Here is a 27,654-nt window from a genome sequence, read left to right on the forward strand (position 1 = left end):
GGCGGCCGCGGCGGCAGCAGGAGGAGGAGGCGGCGGCGGCGGGGGGGTCTCAGCCTCCGGAGCCGCCGCGCCGGTGTCGGCGTCCCGGGCTCAGTACAGCGTGCCGGGCATCCTGCATTTCCTGCAGCACGAGTGGGGCCGCTTCGAGGCGGAGCGCGCCGAGTGGGAGGCGGAGCGGGCGGAGCTGCAGGTAATAACCCGCGACCTCTTCCCCCCCGTCTCACCGTTCCGGCAGCCGGAGGGGAGCGACCGCCCGAGCCGCTGCCCCGTCTTCCCCCGTGAGGGAGCGGCCGCCCGGCTCCGCCGCGGGCCGTTTCCCTCCCCCTCAGAGGGCGGCCGCCCCCCGCCGCCGCCGGGCGGAGGGGCGTGACATGGCGGCCGGCCCTGAGGGGAGCGGCCCCTGCCCGCCGCGCGGCTCTCGGCGCCTCCCCGGAGTTCTCCGGGTGCCCCTCCGCGGCCGGCTGCCTAAACTTGTCACCGGTTTCATAACCCGCTGTTAAAAATCGCCTGCGGCGAGCTGCGCGCCCCGTTTATGCCGCTGCCCCTCCGCGGCCGGCGGCTGCCCCCGGCCCTCGGTGCTGGCTCGCGGCCCCTCTGGGCCCTCGGCCCCCTGGGCAGGCCTGCGGGACCGGCTGCAACTCCTTCGGTATTATGGGACACGTTACCTAGTGTTTTCAGTTGAAAAGCGGTGGGGTTGATACGCTCATTAATGCGTTAAAGGACTGATAGGGGTCTTGCGGTTGAAGGACTTGGGAACTGCTGGCCTAGAGCCATTACTGTCAGATACTTCAGTGATGGGCATGTTACATTAATAACAGTCAATAATGCAGCCTTCGTGGTTGTTCCTCTTTGGCTTTGCTTACAAGAAGATCTCTGTTGTAAACCTCACATTGCCCACGTTACCAGCAGCCCACTGTTTGGTTCTCATTTGGCCACATTTGAGACTGAACAGTATCTACTCTGCTTCCTTTTTAGGTCTCCTTTCTTTGTCTCTTGCTTCCTATCCATCTCTTTTCTTTCTGTGTCTTTCCTTCAAAGTACCATCTTTGTCAACAGAGTCTTCAGCCTGTTTAGCAATGTGAAGCACTTCTCTGTTTCTTGGTTCTTGGTTTGGTTTTGTTTTTTTTTTTAATTAGTAGGGAAGTCTTCTTTTTAATTGTACTTTCTATGGTAACATCAAACAACTGCTCTGAGAAGAGTTGCCGATGTGACATTCTTCTCCGAGGGTTCCCTTATAGGAATGTAAATGAGTTGATCATGGGGACAAGAGAGTAATTTTTATTTTAACTTCAATGATTCAATGAAAAATTGGTTTGCAACTGAATCATGTTTCTATCCGCTACATCCAGTAAATACTATGTGGAAAGTAACTAGCTTAGCTATGTATAAGAAGAACATCACGTGTCATATATCCAGTGGAGTCTCATAAATATTGTGGCATTTTTTCATAGCTGATAGAAATCTGAAAAATTGCTTTGGATAAAAAAATTGTTTTACAGGACCTAAGAGATTCTGCCAGGGCGTTAATAGCAATAATGCTTTGCATGTTTATAGTGCCCTTCAATAGAAGCTAGCATGCTATTCTTCTTGCTCCCTCCTCCCCCAAGTATCCCTCAAAAGCTTGGTAAGTGGTATGGATGAGACAGGAGGAAAGAAGTAGAGTATTTAAACTATTTGCCAAAGTCGTGCATTGTCAGTGGCAGAACTGGGAATGTAACCCATTACAAGTTGTTTGCTTGAACGCCTTTGGCTCTTTCCAAAACATCTCAATAAAGTTATAATTAGCTGTGGCTGGCATTGCCATGAGCTGTAACAGCATTTATCTGCTGTGGAGTCATGTTCAGAAAGGTGCAAAATTCTTGGCTGTCTCTATAGTCATCAGGCGTTACATCTGCTGTGACCATTTGCAGTTGAATGTTCTTTGATCCATGTGAGAGGTTTGTGTTAGGGGTTCAGCAAGTACAGGATGGCTTTTAGAAATTGTACATGTACAGCTGAAGGATGAGCAGCGTTAATTAAAAGCTAGTTCTGTGCTCCTTCTGAAGCCTTTTGTTGGCCTATATATTCGGAAATGTTTAACAGAATAAGGGAAGTTTGAGGTTGGGCAGTTTGTCTCTCTTGAGATAAAGATGCAGTGCTCCTGATTGGACTTCACTAGTCGTCTATCCTATGTAAATTTCAGTGTTAGATAATAGCTCTCTTGGGAGGCTGTGTGGCAGAGGATTTATTTTGGATGGTCTGCTTAGTATCCTGTAATTTTTTTCTGCAGTTCATCTTGTTTCTTAGAGATAGACTTTTTTTATATCCAGTTGCTTACCTGTCATGATGTTTAAATACTTCAGATACTTTATGCCACAGTATTACCGTGCTTGACTTTTGCTCTGTAGTTGTTGGTTAGTTAAGCTATATCCTCTCTCCAGAAAACACCTTGTAAGTCAGACTCACTGTGATTTCCTGTCTTCCTTTTGCTCTCCTCTGGGCTTCTTTTTGTTTTCTCTTTTTCTTTTCCTTGTAATTAATTGTGTAGAACTAAATGTGACATTCAGGTAGCCTACCTTTCTGTTGCATTATGTGATGCTTGTTTGGGTGACACACACCTAAGTTTATAACATATATGAGTTGGCAGGCCAGGCAGCTTACTCTCTGTTCTTAGTTACTGGTCTAGTACTGCCTTTCCAAGGTTTTTCTTCCTATCAAATGCCTATATTTTGCTTTCCCTGGCAAATATTCATGTTTACTCTGATTTCCTAATTATTGAACCTTTTGAAATTATTGTTGCCTCTATTATATAATCTTCCTTATTCAGGGTGAAAGAGGACTTCAATACTTACATCTAAGCAAGTATCATTACTAAGCTGTGTATTTCAAATAAGAATGAAAACAGATTCACACAGAGTTCCTGTAGATGCTTATCTGCTAATTACATATTTCACTTTTAATGCTTGCTTTCTGTTTACGGTCCTTTGACATCTGTAGATTGAAAAATTATCCTAGGAATAAATTTTCATGATGCCCTGTGAAGTAATTCACTAGAATAAATACTAACATTATTAATCCTCATTTTAGTATTCACAAACTGTGTCTTATAGCATTATCATTTATTTTCATATCTTTTCAGAAATGAGTAATTTTCCTTTTCTTAGGTTCTTCTAGTAGCTGCTTGGGAGAGTTGACAAGAAAGGGTTTCCTGTTCTGCAAAAGTTTTAAACTTAAGGGTTTTTTTTCATTCTGCATTTTTATGGACTGTGTTTCTGAGGCATTTCAGAGTTGTTGTTATATATTGGACAAGCCCATCCTAAAATAGCCAAGAGTTTGAGCAAATGCATATGCAGGGCACTGAAATTCGTATCTTTGCTTGAGGCAAGCAGGGTTTGAACTGCCTCCCATATTGGTGTCTTGCCTTAACCATACGTCTTCTGACTGGTTGGGGGTGATTCTCTGTTATGGATGCTATTTCCTTTTAATTAACCATCTGCCACCCCTGGGAGAGAGCAATGGGGACTCTGCCCCCACGGCTGGGACCCCCACAGAGCTGTGCACTGCTGATGCACATCCTTGTCCCAGCAAGTGACAAAGCTGTTGAGTTCTGCTGCTTTTGGGCTGGATGAGCTTGGAAGGCACTTGTGTGTGTGTGTGGCTTTTGTTTTGACTGGAATTTTTGTCTTTGCAAGCAATGCATATGTTGCTGTGGAAAGTTGTGCTTCTGACAAACATTTTTCTGGCAAAAATGCTGATTTGCAGACTTTGGCATTTCTCCGCATTTCACAAATGTTCTAAATTGTGACAAACTGCTATGCTGTATGTAACTGCATGTATAGACACCCCATTTCCTGCTAAGGAATTTTATAGTTCTTGTCCTCTTTCCTACTAAGGTTTTCATTTCTTCTAACTGGTAACTGTTTCTTGAGAGTAGTAGACTGCCTTGGAGTAGTGGGACCTGACAGGGTTACCTTAAAATTATTTTTCCTGGGTAAACTTTCCTTTGAAAAGGTTTGCAAGGAAATTACGGAGAATGGGTGGGTACAATGTACTTGTCTTTCCACAGCTTTGTTAAAAATATTCCTTGTAAGACAGTGCCAAACGAAAAAAAAACCACAACCCCTAAATGATAGGGAAAGAGTTAATGAAATGAGATAAAACGTGGTGAAATGAGGTAAAATGTGGTTAAATGATAGCAGACAACTGTAGTAGAAGGAATATGATGGAAATAATAGATAAGCACTTGAGGTCAGTTATGGAAGTCAGATTTAGTAATGTTAGCTCTCTGGAGGGGGGGGTCATGGATGGTGATCTTCCCCCTTGCTGCTGCTTTTCTGAGGCAGGAGGCAGGCAGTAAAACCAGGCATGCTACATGGTAAGATTGTCCTTGGAGATAGACAAGTTAAAGTAATGAGGAGAAGGGGCAAATCAGGCAGATGGCTGTGGCTATTTATAGTGTGGTTTAGGACATTCATTACTTGATTCAGAAATAGTTGATATTTACAGTTTGTTGGCTTTTAGATAACGGTCCTCTTATTGGATTAAGTTTCTAGTTAAAAATTATTCTGATAGCTGGATAATTTGAAAATATTGTTCAGAGAAAAAGGACTGAGCAGTGAGTTGATGAAATCAGTTATTTAGTTAATGGAAAACTCATAAAAATTTGGTTTGGCCAATAAAATAGAAGATAAAATACAGTTTGAAGAAGTTTTGTATAAGATTTACAAATATGATGGTGTGGGTCGAATCTCTGAGATTCTCTGTGAAAGATGAATTGGCAGAAGTGCTGTACAAGTCTTTGATAAAGTATTTTTCTTATAAGGCAGATGTTACTAAGAAAACAGTGATTAATGTTAAATTCCTCTCCACACCAGAAGGACAATATTCTCAACTTTATTGTTTTAAATACGTCAGATAAATCAAAAGACAGGTGGAAGAAAATGAGCCATGGTCACAATAGTGAGGCATGTTTAGTAGGGGAAGATGGTACTAAATGGGTCTCAGTGACTACCACATATCATTTCTTTTGCTAAGTTTTTTTATCAAACATTGTAGTTGCCAAATTCCTGTGATGCAAAGAGAAGCTTCTGTACTCTTCTTTCCTGTTTGCTTATATGCATGTTTGCCAGCTAATCCCAATATACTCATTGATAAGCTGTCATGGCTTGTTTTATTTAAGCCAGGAGGACTGGTGGGAGTAAATGTTCAGTGACGAAAGAGCTGTATTGTAGAAATTTGTAGCTTTTGTAGAGAAGTAGAATATAAATACAAACTGATGAGACTGGTTCATTGCAGGTCTGCACCTGATTTTTATAGTTGTTTGATTATTTTTTTTAATTGCATAAATGATCTGAGCATTTCCCAGCATCAGATTTTCCCATTCTTCTCAAATCTGTTAAACCTATAATTTAGTTTAAGTGTAATGAAAATGTGTTTCCTAAGTGGGCCTAACTCTGTTATGAAAGTGCTGCTGTAAATATTGATGTGGCATGGACAGGGAGTTTTGCAATGTTACATTGTCTCCAAGTGGTCTTTAAAGCTTACAGACACTTTTGACAAAGTTATACTTTAAAAAAGTAGAGGATTTTCTGATTTTCATGATTTGGTATAGAATTATTGAATTAAGCAAAAAATTGAATAAGTTGTTATATTCTAGGTGGAAAACTTTGGTTTTCCTTGTCAGGTTAGCATATGGTGAAACACCCTATGTGTCTTCACTAATGCACGTTTATAATTTAAATTGGTATTTCTGCATCCTACTCAAGGCCTTTATTGACATTTCTGTAGACACTGAAACTTTATTTACTAATTCTAGAACAGGCTGCATAAAATTCCCTAAGGAGGATCACATTTATCTCCAGAGACTTTTGGTTCATTTTCACTTAATGCTAAAAGAAGTAAGGCTGTACAAATGCCAAGCCTTGACTAAAATTGATATCCGTAGACCGTTTTCTGAGAAAATAGGTATTGGTCAGCAATCTACTCACATATTTGGCTTCACAAGGCTGCCAGGCCTTGTCAAGTCCTCCTTTCGAAGTTCCTTAGCCAAAAAGTGGCAAGAACTGACTTAGAAGTAGATGAAGGATTGTTATGTTTTGTTTTTAAATGCTGAGAAATGCTCAGATACTTGAAACTGCTCTTCTGAATCACTTCAGAGTGCTCAGAATCCAAGCTTTGCAGACGATACACAAGAAATAAAAATACTCTGAAATGTGAAAACAAAGGTTCACTTTATCATAATGACCTGTTCTGTATGGGCCTGTAGATGGACTCATCTAGAAGATGTTCTTTTCCTGTTTGAAAGGAGTTTGCTATATGCTAACTAATATTGAATATTTTGAAAATAACCCAGTGACAAAGAAGTTAAATTAAAGATCGCAGTGTGGAAAGACTGCATTTTTTCTGCTCTTAGCCAGGAATATGTTTCTGTTTAGGGCAGTCACATAGGGCAGGATTGCAAAAGCATCAGAACAAAAATGGCATGCATGATGTTCATATCCAAGCTTGTAAACAGGAGGTGAGAATGAAATCAGTTATTTTTGTATCTGCTTCACTTGATGCTCTGGTCAGTTCAGGGTGGTGGTGCATGCTTGAATACAAGGAGTAGCTGCTCATGGCTGTAGGAGCGAGAAACGAGAATGTGCCAATTGCCTTTGCAAATACTCGTGTGGTCAAGTCTGGTTCACTCCTCTTTTTGCTACCAAAGCCAAATCTAAAAATCTCCTCCAGATTTCTTCTCTCTTGTCTTGCTATACCCCAACTGATTCATTCAACCTGTGAACTTCCATTGTCTGAGTTTAAATGTGGGCCCTGAGTCTGTTTATCAGTTCTGCTGCTGACTGCTGTTGCTGCATTTCTGCCTTTCTTGTACAGCAAGTGGAAAGCAATTAATTTGAGCATTTTCAATTTGGACTTTTGCTCATAATACGCGATTATTTTGTGACGTGTCATTGCGGTGTTGCCTGTAGAATTATATCACGTTTAAAACTTGCTCTCTATTTGTCCTTAAATCAGTCTACATGGAGCATGCTCCTGGGACTCAAAAGAAGGAAGAAAAATAGTTAACACTCACCACTTAAGTGTACTATAAAAATGACTGGAGGGTTAGAGAAAATTTTTGCTTATGAAGAATGATTAAATAAGCTGAATATACGTTGCTTGGCTAACTTGGCAAGTATTTTGATGTTTGCAGTTGTTAGGACAGTGAAAGGCAGCACTGAAGAGTGGATATGGCTATCTGAACAGAGGTCTGCCTGGTAAAACACTTCAAACTGCAGAAAGAAAAGTGTTCCTGTTGGTTGACATGCTTAAATTAGTAATCAAGGTATTGCCAGGAATAAATTACTAAATAATTTTTTGATTCTGGATGATATATTAGGAGTTTTGAATTCACTGATAAGAAATTGTTTTTCAAACAATCTTTCCAAAGAAATGAAGAATGTAAGTAAATGGCTTTTTCAACCACCTTTTTTTACTGTAAGCTAAATCTTTGATCTCTTGGATGGTTTAATTTTTTCAGGGCTTAGCTCTGATGCCAGTTTTAGGACATCTCTGAAAAGTCCAGCAAAAATAATTTGCCAGTAGCAGATTGTGCTGGGCTTCAATCCCATGAGGCGTTATCGTCCAGTGTGAGTGTGCAGACGATAAATGGGATGAGGCGCTTCTGTGCGGGGTGGAGCTAAATACGCCTCAGTGCCTGCCACTCGTTTCAGCCTGTGGCCCCACTTCAGTTTGGTATTATCTTAAATGGCTACAGGCAGTTACAAAAGCTTCCTAGCCTCTCTTGGCATGGAGCGCTAGTAGGTGTGTGTTGCAATGTTAAGGATGCTGCCTGAAAAATTGCCAGTACTAGACCACTGATATTTCCCTTCCCCCTCCCCTGTACCAGTGTTTTATGTCCTCTCCTCCTACCCCCTGGGCATACCTATGCTTATTTACAAATGTAGTTAAATATGTAGCGCTTCAGTGAGCCAACTATAATCTAAAATACTGAGCACCCCCCAGCCTGTGGAATCGTTCTGGCAGGTCTCGGTAGACCGGTTAGCACAACTGTTCCAGGCTGATTCATCTGTATATGTGTTTAGTTATTTTAGCTATCTACATATTTTTTGCAATACTCTTCTTGCAGTTTCTTCCCCTCCCTTGTTCTCTCTCTCAACCTGTGAAGACCTTGTTGTTGAATTACAAAAGCAGTATATACTGAATTGCGTGTCTTAGTAGCTCTTACTTTGTCACATGATGCCTGTTGACCTTCAAGTGCCCATAAATTTGCAGTGAGGTTTACTTTAAAATATTAAGGTAAATATTTTAAAGAAAATAATGGAAAGGCTTTTTATAGTTCTTGAGTCTTAAGAACTAAAAAAAATAATTCACCTTTTAACTTGAAATAGCTGTAAAATTCAGGAGCTGATAAAGTTGATACTAAACATGCATTGTTTGTTTAGCAGCCATAGCATTGTTTCTTTTTAAACATTTTCTGTTAAAGGTAAATATTTTTTTAATCTCTTGCTGTTTTGTAATGTCAAGGTGTCAGCCTAAAAAGGTGTGGTGATATGGTGTACTTTTTAACATCCTTGTTGTCATGGTTGCTGATTCCAGGAAGTGTAAATTTCAGTTTACTTTTTCAAACATTGGTGAAATCCAGATTTATTAAGATGCAATTTCATTATTTGATTATATTGTTATGGCTGCTAAGCTTGTATGAGGTAGTCAACAACATTTTAAAAAAAGTTGTTTCTAACCCAGTGCTACCTAAAACATTGCCTCATCCTTTTGTCCACTTTGCAGTAATGTGACCTTAGAGTCTTTTGGGGAATTTCCTAAAACAACCATGTTGTTGCCCATGGGAATTTTTTTTAATATAAGAATGAATGCTATTTTTAGAATCTCTCAGTAAAGAAGTTGAATAGTTAAGATAGTTCCAGTGCTATTAATTTAGACTGGATACTCATAAAATTTCTAAGTTTTGTTGCAGTTGGCAATACTAAAAACTTTAATGAGATAAAGTAGAAAAAAGTATAATACTGGACTGTATGGTTGTAGCTGAAATAGACTGTTCCAGGCATCTCTCGTCCCAATATTCCCAACATCCAATGGGGTTGGGTTTTTTGTCTGTTTTTGTTTTCTCCTGACTCTCTTGATTTTAATTTTACAGTTTAGCTGTAATACAGTAACTTGTAGCATTTAGCCTGGAATAAACTTGAGGCAGACTCTGCCTTGATTCCTTGCTGTGGATCCAGTGGGGCCAGGTGCTTTATGGAGCCGATGCGCCCCACCCATAAGGCAAGGAACAATCTGAGGTTTTGCTTGATCCCTGTAGGCGATTTAGAGGTTTGCAATGACTAGCTTACAACTTGATGCATTTTAACCTTATGAGGTAGAAGGTCAGTTGTCGCAGAACCTGTTTGTTGGGCATATTTGTGAATTCTTGAAATTTTTGGCAAACCTTCCTGGGAGTGGTCAAAGCATAAGTGTAGGACAGTGTTGCAGATCATTCAAATTGGAAGTGATCCTCCATTGCTCTCCTACTCCCTCAGGTAGTGCAAGCTTCAGGTTTGATTTGCACTAAAGCTGCAACAATGGGAAATGGCCTGTGGAGTCTCAATCTGTTGATAAAATTCTGTTTACGTCCGAATTACAAGAAAACTGTAGTTGTACAGTTCAGTTATACTTTTCATCGTATTTAAACCCAGACCTCTTACACTTTAAATGTTTGCACAGACATTAGACAGGTGTTGGCTAAATATTTTGATTGGAAACGGTGATCCTAGAGTTACCACTGTTTTTATCTATAGACTGAGAAAATACTGCTAGATGTCATCATTTGTCATTTTAGATATTTAAACTCAGTGTACTCATTTATTCAGTTTTCATTTATACTACAAATTGTTTCATTTATGGTATGAACATTTAGGTTCCTCTGCATGTTTTCAGTTAATTGCCAAACATTGTAAAGAATGAAATCTGCTTAGGACATAGGGACTGTTTACAGTAGTATCGTTGGTATAAAATTTCAGTTATTTTAATGCTGTCCATATGTGCATTACAAATAAGCCTGAATATTATCATTAAGAATTTCTTCAATAAAATTTGAGCTTACAAATATAACTGATGTTTTGTTGTCTGCTGAGGCTGACTTAATTGTAATTATCTAGTACTTATATAAATGAGGGATAAGAGTTGCTAACATCCTGTGGGAAAGAGGGGAAATATTCTCCTTACTTTTTGTATATTATGAAAAAGACCAAATGTAAGCATTCTCATCTTCAGAGCCAGAATTTCTCAAAAATAACAAGTATCGGACATAAGGATGCTACTTAGAAGAAAAGCATGAACAAACTATGCTAGAAACTGCACAGCCTCCAAGGAGAAGGCAGAATTATTCTCAAACCCTGTGGTGCACTTGTCGGTTTCTTGATTTGCCAGGAAAACTGCCAATCTGTAAAGTATATAGTAACCTTGAAAGATCCTGGCAATAAGCTTGTGTAGGGCTGGAGAGATGGCTCTTGGGCTGCAAGTTCCACTCTGTTGTTGCTGCATGTGTTTCGAGTAAGAAACACATGAATTTCTTGGAAGTCCAGGAAAAAGAAAAGTTATAAGATATCAGTAAGAGCATTGGCATACCACTGACAATAAAAGATCTTCAAAGAATCAGTTAATATTTCTTCCAGTGCTCTTTCTTCCTGTGCAATATGTGTATAATACTTACAGCCTGCCAGTGGCCCCGAGGAGGGAGAGCACAATCCTTTTGCTTCATGTTGAATCATAAGATGTAGATGCTTCAGCTCCAGAGGTAGAGTTAGGAACATTATTTACATTATTTTATGTGCTTAAGAAGCTTCTGGTAACAGTTTTGAATTTTGGTTCTCAAATGGTTAGTCAGGCAAGTTACCGAGCCAGGCCTGCCCTGTATCAGAAGTGTGACTCTGCTCATTTTCACATGAAGGAGGTGTCGTATGATATTTCTTAACCAAATCCATTTACGTCTCTCTCTTACAAAAGTAAATTATCAAAACTACTGAGAAGTTGCATTTTTTTTTGTTGTTGTTTAGGCTGCTACCAGTGGAAGATGACTTTAACCTCAAATGTTAGCATGGTAATGCTGGTTTGACCTTTGTAGTAGAGCAGTGCATGAGCCAGGCCATTACTGGCTGTCCTTTGCCAACCTGCCAGGTAAAAATGCTTCATTCCAGCCTGTTCAGTCAGTTTGTTCTTAGCTAGAAATTACTTGCAGACAGCAGGTCACATCATAGATCACTTTGGCTTGTGTTCTGATGGCATTGGATGATCTTTTTCATTCAGCCAAATGCAATTTACATCATGTTGTACTGTTTTTTAATAGTGTACTTTGATGTTCTCTCACTTTTTGGCTTGAAGGCCACTTGTTTATTTCTGCTGGGCCTATGTGGAGGCAGGGAGAGAGAAATCACTATCACAGTGCACTAGTACATGCCTTATAATCTGGGTGTTTGTACAAGTTACTTAGTTTGCACTAAGTTGTATGTGCTTGAGGTGTTGTTCTTGTTACTGAGAGAGGTGGTGACCTTGTTGAGTTGACATGCTTCCTGCGCAGTTACATTCTTCAGGGTAGGAAATGCTGACTCTAAAGGCACCATTTCTTTCTTCTCTGTCTTTCCCTAAACCTGAGCATAAAACAAATGTTAGAATTCAATTGTAGTTTTTTGTTCATCCCAGTTTAAGTGAGAAGCTCAATGCCAGACTGACAGAGACCTGTCCTTTGATTCAGCTGAGGTTTTTTTTGCAAATACATTTACCCTAGTGAATGTGAAGACTGATTTCATTGGGGAGTAGCCAGTGTTTTTCACTTGTCATAAACTGGCTGCTCTAGTTGGTGACTGGTGGTTAAGGATTGTTCAGGTGTCTGTCAAGCTGTTTACTAACTGTACTTGAGCAATGAAATTATGTCAGCTGGTGTCATATTTTAGATCAGCTGCTGTAGCTGGCCACCAGCAAATGGCCTTTTGGAGTAAAATTCATCTTGCCTGATCTCCAAAATTCAACCGAGGTAGTTGTGTGCATTCCCTTTATACTTGGTGGAGAGAAAATGGCATTTACAGACACTATTTTTCTCACTAAAAATTTGAAGTCAGCTAAGTTATTCTTTAGGAGTGTCTGTCTCCATTAACTAAGATATCTGGTGATTGCGTGCAAGGCTGTGGCAGGTGAGGAGAGGATACTCCTGCTTGTTTCTTCCTCACTTTCACTAGAGATTGGTACAGACTGCAGTACCTACAGAAAACACTGCTTATCGAACTGCAGTGGGCATTTATAGAAATGAAAGGCTTACTGCTCTTGGTGTTCAACAGTTGATGGTGTAGACCAGCTGCTTTTTATCCTGTTGGTGCTTCTCAAGAGGCAGATGAGATACTTGGAGACTTAGCTGCAAAGGTGGCAGAAAGCTTCTGATCCTGAAAATGGCAGGTGGCTTGCAATGCAGGTGAGGCTGGGGTATGAAGTGGTGACTGCCTGTAGGTATTTTTGTCTAAATGTGTATTCATGAGTTGAGAGCACAAGAACCTGCTTCTTATAATGGACTTGATTTGAGCACGAGGTACAAAAGCAGGTAGTTCTGCCTTTATGATTAGGAATTAATATCTTGTATATATCATCATTTTCTATTTAAAGGAGATTTTTCACAGGCAACTAAATACTAATTCTCTGCTGGAAGTCGATAAAGGTTAGGTGTCTGTGTTCCACTTGACTTCTATTTACTTCTATACCATTTGTCTCCTGGTCTCCCTCACCAAAATACCTTTCCCTGTTTTCCATTTTTTCTCTCTCTTAATTGCAGTATTTCTGGACAGCTTTCTTTAACCTATTTTAGTAAGCATTATAATTAACATTTGATACGGTATTACAAACTGGGTTTTATTTTTCATTTAGCTGAACCTGCTGTACTTCAGTTCTTTGACTAGTATCAGGTATCTAACATGTATCTATAGAACAGTACACTAATTACATACTACTTCAGTTAGTGAGCAGAAATACTTTATCATCTTTTCCTGCTTATTGTTGGTAAATGCTTTTATCTGCTGAAGGCTTTTTGTATGCTTATTTTATCTAATCTTTTATTGAATATTTAGCGAAGAGAGGAAATAAACCCTGTCAAACTAAAATTGCTTTATTTCTTATCTTTTTCTATTTTGATCTCTAATGAGCATGCAGTTTAGAAGGCTCATCTATGCAGTGTTTTGTCTAAGTGTTTAATGTTTATGAAACACATTAAGCCAATTTCTTTTGAACTGTACAAATTTTAAAATAACTTGGGGGAGACACACACACTTAAGAGCTATGCTGAATGGTTTTGAGGATGCAGATTCTAAATTGAACACTTCCTTTTGCAGGCCCAGATCGCCTTTCTTCAAGGTGAAAGAAAAGGACAAGAAAATCTGAAGAAGGATCTAGTGCGAAGAATCAAAATGCTGGAATATGCACTTAAACAGGAAAGGTACGCTGCTTTAGTGATAAGTATATGATGAAGAAATTCTGAAGAGATACTTTCTTTTGCCTTTGTATTTGACAAAACCAAGAAATATTTCTTCTGTATATATTCAGTTCTCAAATCGACAATATTATTATACTAATAAACCTAGTAGTGTAAATGTCCGCATTACAGTAAAAACAATAGCTAACATAGTATGGCTCCAAAACCATGCAAATAAAACCCGTGGTTGATCAATGATGAATACGTTTTTCTTGGTAAAATTCCACCTAGCTGTATAGACTATACCCCAGAATTACGGTGTATTCTCTTTTTGTTGAAAGTATGAGCTTTGTTTAATAATATCTGACAACTGAAATCTTGAATAACTGTCTTCAGTCTAGTAATTGCTGGTTTTTAATCTTGCTAAGTTTTTAGTCTTTTCAGTATGATAGGCTCTACAGGAATATCTTCTGGAGTCTAATTGTGTGAGAAGTGAAAAAATGTTTGTGTTTACCAGTTAATCAAATGTCTGTTTCTTTGTTCACGGGGATTTCAGTAGAAGTCCCCAGTCTACTTTATCATTTTATTCTTATATATACTTTCCTCTTTTTCTGATCTTTGAGGCAAACAAATTGGTTTTTTTATCATGTTTCCAGAAGTCTTTGTGGTCAACTGATTTATTTTAGGCCAAGTTTAGTTTTAAATTTTTTTTTATTAGTAAAATGTCTTTTAAAATTCTTGACCAAAGAGTGTATTTATGGTACTACTGCAAAGCAATCATTGCTTACGTACCATTTTCCTATTAGATAATCCCTACTTATCTTTAAGAAAATACTCCTCTTTCAAATAGTTTGTATTAGTAGAAATAAGATTAGAAATATACACATACGCAAATGAGGAATAGGATGTTGCTGCTAGGTAATTTTAAAAGGACACTAATTGTTGTACATCACTGTATTGCATTTAGATTTGCTCATCTTATATGGGCTGCTTTAGCACGTGAGACGTGCCTTGCACCATCTCTGGTAGCAACCAATTCATCCGCTAGCATGGAGCTGCAGCTAGTTTCCTGGCCAGCAGTAGCTTCAGGGCTCTGGCATACTTGCTTCCTCTTTGGGGAGGTCTTAGAGGAATGCTTAAGGTAGATACCCTTTTTGCCCAGGCCTTGTTATGGTACTGATCGTATATCAAATAGCACACAAAAATATCAAATGTATCCATAATGGAGATTGCGGTTTATAGCTGTGGAAAGGCTTACATTTGGAGCCTGACTATGAAGATTAGGGTCACTTTAAAAAGACAGAGGCAATAGAATATGTTCTTGTACAGTTAAAAATATGCTCTAAGGTATATAAATTCAGTAAGATTTTTTGCATTTCAAAGCTGAGGGAGCTATTCCTGATTACTTAGCGATATCTCTAATACTTCATGTTCATAACCCAGGTAAATTAGCTATTTATCTAAAATTATCAGACTGTGTAAATACATTTCCATGTGCTATCAGAGAAACTTTTTAAGATTGATTTTATTTTTTTTTTTTAAGCTTCCATAGGGATAGTGAAAATGCCTCCCAGTTGCATTCAGTAAAATCCACCTAAATTAAGACATTTAAATCTTAATGCATCAGTCACTGTCAGGATTAGGAAAAAACACCTGGTGGTTTCTTATGAGCAGTTTTTACATAGGTATCTTATCTTTTGTTGTATTTTTTTCTGCAGTGTATGGTACTGACCTCAGTTACTCAGGTCAGTAGGCTACAGTCAGCTGATCCGATCCAGTTTGACAGTTTCAGTATGGGTGTGCAATGGTCTTTAAAGTAAATGTGATGCTTGTGAATGGTGTGTGCTGGACACAGATATTTATAAGAGTTTGTGGTTTTAAACAGCAGTATTATTTGCCAGTTCCTGAAGAAAGAGTCTTGTATTTCTGCTGGAAATGTCTCCCAGCAAGTGTTCTTACTTGATACTTAAGAGAACGGCAACATACTGAGCTTGGAAGCATTGCTGTCTTTCCCAGCATTTTCCTAAATCAGCCATCACCCAGGTCAGGCAGTAGTCAGTTGAGATGCTGGCTTTTTCCCCTGGGATCTCAGAGCTGGAAAGTGAGATCCTACAAGGTAGCAGGAAAACATTTCTGGTCGAGTTAAGGGAAGGTTGGTGTGGGTGGGAGGGGGCAGGGAAGCATTGCTGTGTTCCTTCATTTCTGCCCTGGCCTTGCAGCATAACAAATCTTTCTTAGCTAGATGAAATAAGTTATGGGTAATGGGGCAGCATATGAAACTGTGGCCCAGAGTAGTCCGTGTTCGCAGTGCCCTCAGGAAACCATGAGGAAGAAGTGAGCGACATTGGTTTTCTCAGTTATATGCACTTATGAGCTGCTGTTCTGTATAGTGGGTGTTCAGCATTTCTTTTGTTAACCAAATATTTTCAAAGTTTACTATAAACAAACAGCTTTGGAAGCATTGTCATTGTTCTCTATTTCATGACACTTAGGTAGTTTCACTGTGGGTAAGGTAGAAAATGAGTTTTACTTACAGATTGTCATCTTTTTCTGACATTGAGTTTAATGTTTGGTCTTTATGTCAGTAATTGTAAGATTACCCTTTTTTTGGATGTATAGGAAGCCCACTTATTTCTGCTGAAGAGTCTTTAATACACTAAATAGCAAAGAGCTTTGAAGGAAGTGATTAATAGTTAAGCACTGTCATTTGTTCAACAGCAATTTTGATGTAGTTTTGCCAACATCCAGTAGATTGCAGTGTGAGGCTGTTCACAGTTGAGGGTTACTTTTTATTACTTTATCAATACTTGCTCCACCACCAGTAAATTGCATTGTTTCCTCTGGATTTTTGGGAGCTAGCTGAAATGTAGTACTGTTTCTTTCAAGTACATGTGCTATTTCATCTAGTCTAGCTCATTTCCTGTCTTAACGTATTTCAACCGAAGAACTGGACTCCTGAGCCATGTCTCTAGAAACACTTGATTTAATTTTATGTTGTTTTCTGCACTGGTGTGTCTGATCAGCGTAAGGCTGGCGCCTTCTCCCCTGGGTAGAATATCTCGCTGTGCTGTTCCTGGCAGTCATTCTTGTTTATGTCTCTTGGTTTGGCGGCGGCTCCCAGATCTTCTACGGATGTTTTGGCAGGCTCTCTCAGCACAGCTGGATCAGATGCTTCAGGTCTGGCAGCAGATATTTCCAAGAAATAGTGGCCTTTTTTGATCAGGATCAAACTTGTTTCTGTGTGAAGTATTCAGAAAAGTTTCACTGCTCTGAGTCTTAGGAAATTTAGAAGGATGAAAGTTTTTAGCGTTTTCCTAAGCAGGTCTTGAAGTGTTGTGGCAGCCATGTTGAATGTCTCCAAGGTCTGTTTGCATAGAAGACATGTAGTTTAAAGAAAATACTGCTAATGAAAAAAGGAGAATTGTGTGGTGAAGTGCAAAAGCCAGAGTGGTGGTAATACTCATACTTACCTGAGTAAGGGCATCTACTTGGTAACATAGTTTCACAGCCTCAAAATGGCTTTCTTCCAAACAACTTGGAGGCTAGTTATCAGATGGAAAACACGTTCTATAAAGTTGTATCCTTCAGCTAGTTATTTTCAAGTAATTTTTCAGTATCTGCATACTGTTAATAATTCAGATGTAATTTTCAGAAATTGAAGGTAAATCATCCAAGTTGAACAAGTTTCAGATAATAAAGGCTCATCTTTGTCATTTGTTTCCCTCCTTCTTCCCCTGCCCCAAAACCACTGTCCTTGTTTTTCACCACAGGATACAAAGGTTGGAGAAACTTTTTTTCTTTATACTTATTTACAGAAAAAATACGTTTGCTCTTTTTTGTGATAATAGTATCTCACTGCTGTGTTGTGTGAACTGGAATTGTGTGAACTGCAGAGGGCCAGTCTAAAACTGTTAACAAGTGGACTATGTGATTTCTGAAAAAGCGGAGAAATTAAGCATGACAGGTGGGCAGGAGATGTTCTGTTATTGTAGAAATAGATTAAATATAAAAATGCTGATGGAATAAGCTATATTCAGAATTTGTATAGAAAGGAATTAAAGTTGGTTTTGTGAGAAGTTTCATAGCCTTTGGTTGCAATGTGTGTAACTGAATGGTCAAGACTCTCTCTTGGGAGTCTGAGTTGTTGTGTTCAGCCCTTTCCTTAGTGTGCTCTGGAAAGAAGGTGATTGTTTGTCTTTCATACCTGTGACATTTTCAGCTGTACCGTAAGAAAGTTTCTAATAATAAATCTCATACTTGCTGCCTGAAGAAGAGTAGAAAATATTTCCCTGATGGACTGTTAGCTCTTGATTTTTTTTAATTTTTTTTTAAAATATTCCTCTGAACTTTAGAAAATGACCATAGCCGAAGGTGAGTTCACCGGGTCAAGTACTCTGACTTGATATTCATGTTTCTGTTTCACATCTAACTCGTGTCTTGCTCAGATACCTGAATTTATACTAATTAATTCTAATTAATTTTGGTTTGACTTTGGCATTGGGTTTTTTGTCATTTTGTGCAGGCAAAGGTCTATGGCTTTTTGTTTTTAACTTTACCAGCAATATTAAAAATAAGGATTGCTGTTTGGGATTGTCAGCTCTTCAGTTGCCTGTCTTTGTTAGGACATGATTCTTCTGTGATATTTGTATTTCTGCTGGTCTCTGCCTGTGATATACAAAGTTAAATCTTCTGAAAGGTGAAATCTTAGTCCAGTTTGGCCTTAAAATAAATTTAAGGGCCAATGGTGTACAACACCATGTAATCTAGGTTATCCTCTTGAACTAAAGAAGAATAACAAAGGCTTTAAAAACTGTTGCATTATGAGGAGGAACCAGACTAATAGTTTAGAATGTGGATAGAATGAATAACCTCACTTTGCTGAACTGATTTTATAATGCCTTTAACGAGGGGGAAAAACTTCAGTAAGAAGATAGAAGGCTATTACTGTTGATTTAAGAGGAAAAGAAATTTTAAAAATGAGCATACACAGATTTAACAGATTGGAATAAATATACAAAGAAGTTTAAAAAAAATGCAGACTGAGTTACTGAAAAATGGATTTTGGAGCGTAGGTGAGAGTTTTGAGGAATAGGAAAGGTACAAGGAATGATCCTTTCAGTTAACCTAGCAAATATTTTACTGTGGTTCATAGGGTGAAAATTATTAACAAAACTTTGATAAGAAAATTAGTGAATGCATAGAGGATAATGGAACCTTATATAAGACCCATGAGCTAAAAGCAAATGCCTCATGCCACAAAATTAACTGCTTTCTGAAATGTTTGCCGGAATTGAGTAGAGTGCAGTATAGGTCACTAATCCAGGCTAAAGTAAATTATGAATGTTTGCTTACTTTAAATCAAATCAAAATGGATTAAATGTTAGGAACACTTGAATTGATGACTGCATGAAAACTTGAAGTTTTTGACAAAGTGTAGTGTTAAAAGTTGGTGAGGTAGATTACTGACAGAGTAGAGGATTTCTTAGTTCTTGGTTAGTCGTTACTTTTTATTAGTGATGTGGGGGAAAAAGTATACATAGCATCAGTATTTAACAATAATGAAATGCAGTTGTTTTACCAGGGTAACGTCTCTCTGCTGGTGAGATGTAGGAAACAGATAGCTGGAAAAGGAAAAATGAATATTTTGATTGAGCATTCAGCTTTAATTTTGTTCTCTTCTTGGTTATTCTTTTCTGTACCTACCGAAATGTTTATTGTTGTTAATACATTTCAAGTGCATCCTTTCTCCTTTTGTTGCTGGTTGCTGCTCAGCTGAGTTAGTCCTAGTGCTATAGCTCTTGAGGAGGAAGGAAGTCAGTTCCTTCATCTGTCTTTGTTGCTATGCCTAGGAGGCATTTCTTTACTCTGCACTTACCCTTCTCATCCAGAATTAAATGTTTATTATAATTAAAATGCAGCTGGATTAGTAGGAAACCACTACTGTCAATACTGAAGCATAAGAACTAGCAAGCATTGCTTCCCTCAGCACCATTTGGTTAGAAGTAGTATGTTTTCTTGATGAAATAGGAAAAGGCAAAAGAAAACAGTAATGTAATGAAGATGTCTGAGAAGCAATCAAGAGACGCAGGTAACTTGAAAAAATTATCTACAGTCGTTCTTGATACAGTCATTCGAGCTTAGTGAGACCTGCCTCGTACAATTATGAAGTGTCACACCCATTAATTTTTTAACAACAAATTTTAAGTGGCAGTGTTCCCTTGTGAGTAGTGGAACTAATGAAGCTGATTTTCATGTTGGTGTATGTGAAGGGGTTTTTTTCTTTTTGTCTTTTGTGGCCTGTATCCTGCTGCCCTACACCTAGCTCCGTACATTTGCATTGGAGCTGTATATGTGCATGTGCTCGTTGGTTGTCCCACTACCATCAGGCTGCATGCCCAGCTGTGGCAGGTTGACCCTGGCTGGACACCAGGTGCCCACCAAAGCCACTCTGTCACTGCCCTCCTCAGCTGGACAAGGGAGGGAAAATATAATGAAAGGCTGGTGGGTTGAGATAAAGACAGGGAGAGATCATTCACCAGTTACCGTCACAGGCAAAACAGACTCGACTTGGGGAAATTAGTTTAATTTATTACCAATAAAATCAGAGTAGGGTAATGAGAAATAAAACCAAATCTTAAAACACCTTCCCCCCACCCTTCCTTTCTTCCCAGGTTTAACTTCTGATTTTCTCTACCTCCTCCCCCACAGTGGCTAGGGGGATGGGGAATGGCGTTACAGTCAGTTCATCACATGTTGTCTCTGCTGCTCCTTCCTCTTCAAGGGCAGGACTCCTCACACTCCTCCCCTGCTCTAGTGTGGGGTCCCTCCCACGGGAGACAGTCCTCCACGAACTTCTCCAATGTGAGTCCTTCCCACAGGCTGCAGTTCTTCACGAACTGCTCCAGCGTGGGTCCCCCACAGGGTCACAAGTCCTGCCAGCAAACCTGCTCCAGCGTGGGCTCCTCTCTCCACAGATGCGCGGGTCCTGCCAGGAGCCTGCTGCAGCGCGGGGTTCCCACGGGGTCACAGCCTCCTTTGGGAACCCACCTGCTCCGGCGTGGGGTCCTCCCCGGGCTGCAGGTGGATATCTGCTCCACCGTGGACCCCCATGGGCTGCAGGGGAACAGCCTGCCTCACCATGGTCTTCACCACGGGCTGCGTGGGAATCTCTGCTCTGGCACCTGGAGCATCTCCTCCCCCTCCTTCTTCACTGACCTGGGGGTCTGCAGGGTTGTTTCTCTTACATGTTCTCACTCCTCTCTCCAGCTGCAATTGCGCAGTTTGTTATTTTTTTTCCCCCATTCTTAAAACTTATCGCAGAGGTGCTACCACTGTTGCCTGATGGACTCAGCCTTTGCCAGCGTCAGGTCCCTCTTGGAGCCGGCTGGCATTGGCTCTGTCGGACATAGGGGAAGCTTCCAGCAGCTTCTCACAGAACTCACCCCTGTAGCAGCCCCCCCACTCCCCTGCTACCAAAACCTTGCCATGCAAACCCAATACACCAGTGTTGCCTGAATTCTTCCATGCCTTTTGTTCAGGGTAGGAACTAGTACGAGTGCTGCTTTTCTACCCAGTTATGAGTGTCTACAAAACTTTATAGGGAATCGGGATTTTTTTGAGTCGTCTAAATTTTCATGTTTGGCAGAAAACAATCATAGACACAAAAGTTACAGTGAGTGCAAGAAGGGGGGAAAGACTGTGAAACTGGCTAAGGCTCTCTTTGTTTCACTTTCTCTGTTACTGTGTTATAAGATTACTCTAATGAATCTTTAATAACTTATATGTGCATTTGTTATGCTGTACTACTGTGGCATTATTCAGTGTGTTTAAAATCTATAGACATTGAGTCTGTAGGATGAAGCTTTTCAAATTAAAAAGTGTTTTCCTCTTCTACCTACTCTTATTGTCATTGTATAGCATGCTTTGTGGTGTTTATTACAGTAGGCCTTCTGTAGGCTAATTATTTTTGGAAGAGAAGTCTCCATTTTCAAACTTGGTCAAGTGTCAGATCTAGCAGCTTTAAGAGAAACTGGTGTAGACAGGCTGCTGTCAGTACTAAATCTCATTTAAAATAGTTCTAACCGAGGGCCTGCTGCTGTTGGAAAGCTCAGCATTTCAAAGAATAAAACTAAAGTTTGCTTAATTGAGGCGACAATATGAAATACAAAGTAGATGGCACTGAACTGACATGGATAATAAAAATGTTTCATAGTGATGGCTAAAAAAGAAGGGGGGAGGGGGGGAAGATGGGGAGGGAAGCAGAGAGAAGCCCATGTGCACAGGGAAGGAACCTTTTCTGTAGCAAGGACATTTTGTAAAATCTGCAGTCTACTGATCCCTGTGTTTCATCAGTATTCACTTTGCAATTACATGTCAACCTTGGAAAAAATAGTTAAGCAAAATTACATATCTGTAGTCCTGCTGAAATTATTTGTTTTGTTTTGTTCCTAGCCTAGAAGGAAGGAGTGGCTTTTCAAGTGAAGACAGGTGACATTTATCTGTTTAAAGATACCCTTTAAATGTGCTAATAGTTTCTTTTCTTTATTTCTTTTTTTTTTTTCTTTCAGGGCTAAATATCACAAATTAAAATATGGCACAGAATTGAATCAGGGAGATATGAAGCCACCAAACTATGATTCTGGTAAGAATTTATTAAGAATGAGTTCATTACCGGCATAAAAGCTTAACTGTGGTTTGTGCAAGTGCTGAAATGATACTATTGATAAAATAAGCCACTTAATGGAAGCAGTGGGAATAGAGGTAATTAATAAAGATTGTGTTTGACTCTTGTAAAATTAAAAATATATACTAGTGCTCTGAAAGAGTCTATTAGTAAATCAAACGAGCTTAGATCTAAAAAGCCCCAAACTAACAAACTGCTTCTGGAGAGAATAATTTTCTCTTCCTTAGTAATGTGTATGGATATTTTGGAACAGGGAGATACTAGATTTATAGCTACAGAATCCTTTTATCTTTGAATAATTCTTCTGAATAAAGAGTTAATGGCAAAGGACATGAAATGTATAGTACATAATTTTTGGTTCAGTTACCTCAATGGTGTTCCAAGAGAAAAATAATCAAAGTGCATATTAGACATAAGTGAGAGTTTGAGAGTGAGGACCTTAGATATCCTTGGGTTTTGTAATTTCTCAGGATACAGCTATATAGCATGTTGCTCCAGTTCCCAGCTGAGGAATGTGCAAGGCCTGGCTTGCCCAGCAGAGCTGTAGCCAGTGCATTACTTCTGCAAAGTGAACATTAGTGGAATTACCTTTGTTAAAACTCCGTTATCCTGATTTATCCCACTGCATTCTATATGTGTACCTGTCAGAAATGTACACTTTTGTTCTGTATCAAATGTGGACTGATTAGAAGCATTGTTATCATGCTTCTTTGGAGTTCTTTGATAGATACTTGTATGCCTGTGTCTCCCCCCTGTGCTTGCTCCCTGCCCCTGTTTTTCCTGGCGAGTCAGGAAAAAACAGGGAAGTGTTTCATGTAGTTCTTCCAAATGGGTCCTTGTTGTTTGTTTTCTTTATGATTTCTTGGGGAGTCAGTAATACAGTTTAGAAGAAAGAGTTCAATCTCCTGATAAAAGGATGCTCACTTTTTTTTTTTTTTTTTTTTTTTACTGCTTGGGATATTTTCTGGTACTATTTGCTCATAATGCAATCCCTTCATTCTCATCTCTAAACTGATGTTACCACTAGCAGTCATCAGTTTTGAGGAGAGTAAGCAAAAGAGAACTCTTGCCTGTAGATATACTTAATACTGCTTTTGGAAGAAGGGGTTTTGCTTTTGAAAGGAATTTTCAGGCAGATTTATTTCAGTCATATTTTAATTCTTATGGACTGTGCTTTGGTAGTTGTACATTGGGTCCAGCTGTGTTCAGTTGTCATCAGAAAATCATTGTGCAATTGATTATTTCCTATGGTTGCTATTAAATGGGTTTGTGAATTTGAGATGGATAAAATTCATATGGCTCTGCTTGCATGTGAATTCTGATTAGTCTGTGATAGCTTCTTTGGGTGGGTGGTGGGGTTTTTTGTGTGTGGTGTTAATTCAGTTGTTTAAAGGTAAATGACTTCCCAGTAAGGACAATAGCTTTCCCACATCACATATCAAATTACTTATAGGATTATACCGCTGGTTTTTTCTGGTTCTTAATTTTTGTTTACACAAGAAGATTGTTCATCCTGCAGTGTTTGGACCCACAAGGGTTTCAAGTTTTGTAGAGGCTTTCATAGATAATAAACCAAGATCTTTTATCTTGGGAAGCATATGCTTCTGTATCTCCTGGAGGAGGAGAAAAAAAACCCACCATCATGTAGTATGAAGCTATGTATGGAATAAATGTGTAGCTGTTGGTTGCCAGCATTGAGATAGGTTTCTCACCAGAACAGCCACATAATTTTTTTGTGGATTTTCCTGGAATAGTACTGTTTAGATACAAAGTTATGGTTGTGGAAAACATGGTGAAAATTTTTCAAGAGCTTTTCAGGTTAAAAAATAAACAACCCCTGTTGTATTTTTTTTTTTTCCTTCCACAAAACTAATACAAATATGGATGAATTTAAAGTTGATGTGAGTACCTCTGTTGATTTTATGTTGAACGGTCAAGTGTTAAGGAAATTGGTTGGACGGTAAGTGGTAAATAGATAACATGATGCAGTTGCATTTGATATTGTTGGCAGTTAAAGATGATTGTACTCAAACTTAAATTATAAGCAGCAATTATATTGGAAGGTTAATGCAAAAATGGAACTCCAGATTGTGTATATGATTATGTGCCCTTAAAGAAAAAGGAGTAAGATGGGGCTTTTTTGGATGTGAGACAGAAGGGAAGGCACTGATGACTAGTGGAACTTGCTTTTATACAGTAGGATGTACCTGACAATCTTTATGTGCACGTAGTACTACAATTATGTGCGTTTTTTTCTATCTTGATTGATTATTGATAATTTGAATCTTTTATGTTGTTATTAAACCATTCCTAATCATTTTAAGACAAATCACATTTCTCTTTTCAAGTGGATGGGCATCTTTTTTAAAAGTAGGAAAAGGAATGTTCATAATTAAATAATCTTTTCCAGATGAAGGGAATGAGACAGAGATTCAGCCACAACAGAACAGTCAGCTAATATGGAAACAAGGACGGCAGCTGCTAAGACAGTAAGTGTTGAAAAAAGGACTTGAATAATGAATGCAAGGGAAAGAATCTGGTAATGAAATGTGATGATGGTGGTGTTTGATTTTTTTTTTTTCCTGTTAGTTTTTCCTTCAAGAAAAGTTAGCGCGTGTGATGAAATTCATTCAGCTTCTGCCCTGCTTTCCCTAGGTTTTAGAAAAATTTTAATATTTCAGAACTTCAGATGAGAAGCCTTGTCAAATTGTGAACACCTAATCTCCTTTGCTTTTCTTTCACTGAGTATAATAAAACAGTCTGCTTGGGAGACCAGTGGGTTGTGACACTCTGCAATTCTTTTTGCAATTAAAAAACAACACATACAAGTAATTCTGTTAAAAGCTATGAAAAATAAAAATAACTGGTGTTGGAGAGGGATAAGTTTTGTTTTCACCTGCTCAAGGTGCAGAAAAGACTAATATCCAGAAGGTTAGACTAGAAGTTTTCTAATTCTCAGTTTGTCTCAATGAAGCAAATGTCTGTTAACCTAAATTAGTGTTTGAATTGTGGTCATAATGAATTAATTAATTTCCAAGATATTTGGTCACATTTTTGTGGGGTTTTTTTTGCCTTGGTTATAACCTTTGTTTTAAATTGAAGAGGTCTTCTAAATACCTCTCATCAGAGTGTCTCTATCTGTTTTTTCATGCATTTGCCTCATCCCCTATGCTGATAGTTAGATTCTAAGGTCTTCTAATCAGCTAGCAAAACTTTTGCTTTCTAATTTTTTTTGGTGTGTTACAGAGGATTGAATGAGAGGGGAAGGAGACAGTAAGGAGAGTCTGGAGCTTTTCCAGATTTTTGCAGGAATTATACAAAAGTTAAATTTGTCTGTTGGATGGCTTGTACATGCTTTTCTTTTGCAGGCTCAAATCTTTGCATGTATGTTGAATAAATGTAAATAAAGTGGTCTTGACTTGGATCAGTGATTTTGAAGACAAGTCATTTCTTCTCAGCGCAATTCATAAATAAGTGACACAGTGCCGAATACAGAGTGCGTATTACTGACGGACTCTGTTTTGCATAGGTGACTTGTGTGATTTTTATAGCCAAGAATTTCTCTTCTAATGTGGTTATGTGGAGGATATTGTTAAATAATTGGGAGGAGAATGTTCTTGCAGGAAAAGTGCATGTCCTTGATTTGTAACAGCTGTTATTGTAAAATAGAATTTCCCCTCTTTAGAGTCCTCTAGAATATTGACCATTTAATCAGTCCAGTGCTCCTGAGAAGACAGTACTATTAACTCCATATTCTAGAGGAAAGGACAGAGACCAATTTTTACTTTTTTTTTTTTTTTAAATTATTATTTCCTCTCTGTTTCCCCTAAAGGCAATATGGCATATTGATGAAAGAGTCAACTTAAGACCCTGAGGTTTTCATATGAGCTAGTCCAGGATTCTTGCTGCCCAGCCCTTATATGCAAGACAAATTAATATTTTGCAGATCCATAAGGAAGAAGCAAAACAAAGATTTTATCAAACCAACAACTCTTACTAGTAACTACAGCTACAGAATTTGTTTTTATTCCTGCTGTTTTCTATGCTTCTAATAATGCTTACATAAAGAACATATCTGATACTTCTTGTAAGGCTTCATGTGTAGTTTCCATGTGTTAAAGAATAAAATGGCCATGTTGTACATGCAACTGTGGTGATTTTTATAAGCCAGTTGTAAATATTTTAACTGAAAGTGCTTTTCCATCCATTTTAGTAAATGAATGAATAACGTATTGTATAACCTCTGACTGCTAGGCTCTTTGATTTTTATTTATTTATTTATTTATTTTCAGTGACTGTAGAGGCTGGTACTGCAAGAGGCGATCCCTCTGCAGCTGGTACAGGATCATTTATAAGCATGTTTCATTAGCACAGCACCATACTTTGCTAAGCTAAGGGATTGAAGATGATGAATTTAGGGAGACGTTTTCATTTACTCTTTTGAATAAGTGAGATGTGCATGGAAGATTAGCATGAGTTCTGTTCCTACAGGTATCTACAAGAAGTAGGCTACACCGACACGATATTGGATGTGAAGTCAAAACGAGTACGAGCTTTATTGGGCCTCTCAAGTGATGCTTCAGAGAAGGAAAACAGAAATCAAGAGCCAATGGTAAATGGCACAGAGGGCCAGATTAAAGAAAACACAATGATTGGGTAAGCATCAAGATGACATTGTTATCTTTCTGCATAAATGCATGTAATGGTGTAGAACAGATTTTTGTTTACTGAGAGTATTTCAGGATTTTTTCCCTAGTTGGAGATCGGAGCAATTCTAACTAATTTTATTACATTAAGCAGTCAGTATGGAAGTAACTCTTAAGATTCACAGCTTAAAAGCACAGTAAGTTTTTTTTCAGTTGGATAGCAGCACAAAGTCAAATCAAGCCTCTTTGAGATAACGGTTGCTAAGTGGTTAGAGGTCAGTGTTGTTTCAAATTAACGGTTTATTTATGTTGCTGGAAACTTCACTGTATCGATTACTGGCTTTGCTCTTCTGGTCTGTGCTGACTATGATATGATAATCTATGTGAGATACAGGATTTTTTTGACTGGATCTGAAAAACAAAGTCACTTGCTACATTCTGATTCCTGTAAGTTTTTGATTTTCCACTAATGGATATACATATGTAAATGTGACTGAAATGTAAGGTCCTCATTTCTGTCTTTCAATATTTCTAATACTATGAAAAGTCAGTCAAGGAGAGTAAAACCTTGTGCTTACTTTTAAGTGATGTTGAAAACATAAGAGGCTTTTTTCCATTTTCTTCTCTTTTTCATGTAGAGTTTAAACAAGAAAAAAAAAGTGAGTTAAATCTGAAACTTAATTGTAGAGGCTTCAGGAAAACAATCTGTTTGTTCTTGTTTAAGATATTGTAGTTGCAAAACTTGAAAAATAATGGAAATGATGCAGAATTGTTTGTCTGAACAATACACGAGGTAGCTGTTCCCAGTAGTTGGTGCTGCATCAACAAGCACAGCTTTCCTCGAAGATTCTCGCTCTTTTTTCCTTTTCTATACTGATGTGGCAAAACTCAAGACCTTTTTT

The 27,654-nt window shown here is 38.6% G+C and overlaps 1 protein-coding gene across 2 annotated transcripts in view; it reads left to right on the forward strand.

Moving 5' to 3' along the window:
* Window positions 1-16: 16 nt before the first annotated feature.
* Window positions 17-27,654, forward strand: part of STRN (striatin, calmodulin binding protein) — a 64,363-nt gene continuing 36,725 nt past the window's right edge. For both annotated transcript variants that reach the window (XM_010581215.1, XM_010581216.1), the window contains exons 1-5: window positions 17-190; window positions 13,344-13,447; window positions 21,991-22,064; window positions 24,517-24,595; window positions 26,598-26,762. In XM_010581215.1, the coding sequence (XP_010579517.1) occupies window positions 13,419-13,447; window positions 21,991-22,064; window positions 24,517-24,595; window positions 26,598-26,762 (347 nt within the window). In that variant the 5' untranslated portion in view covers window positions 17-190; window positions 13,344-13,418. The remainder of the gene's footprint in view (window positions 191-13,343; window positions 13,448-21,990; window positions 22,065-24,516; window positions 24,596-26,597; window positions 26,763-27,654) is intronic.

The sequence above is a fragment of the Haliaeetus leucocephalus genome, unplaced genomic scaffold, assembly GCF_000737465.1.
Source record: "Haliaeetus leucocephalus isolate CR32 unplaced genomic scaffold, Haliaeetus_leucocephalus-4.0 Scaffold752, whole genome shotgun sequence".
NCBI lineage: Eukaryota > Metazoa > Chordata > Aves > Accipitriformes > Accipitridae > Haliaeetus > Haliaeetus leucocephalus.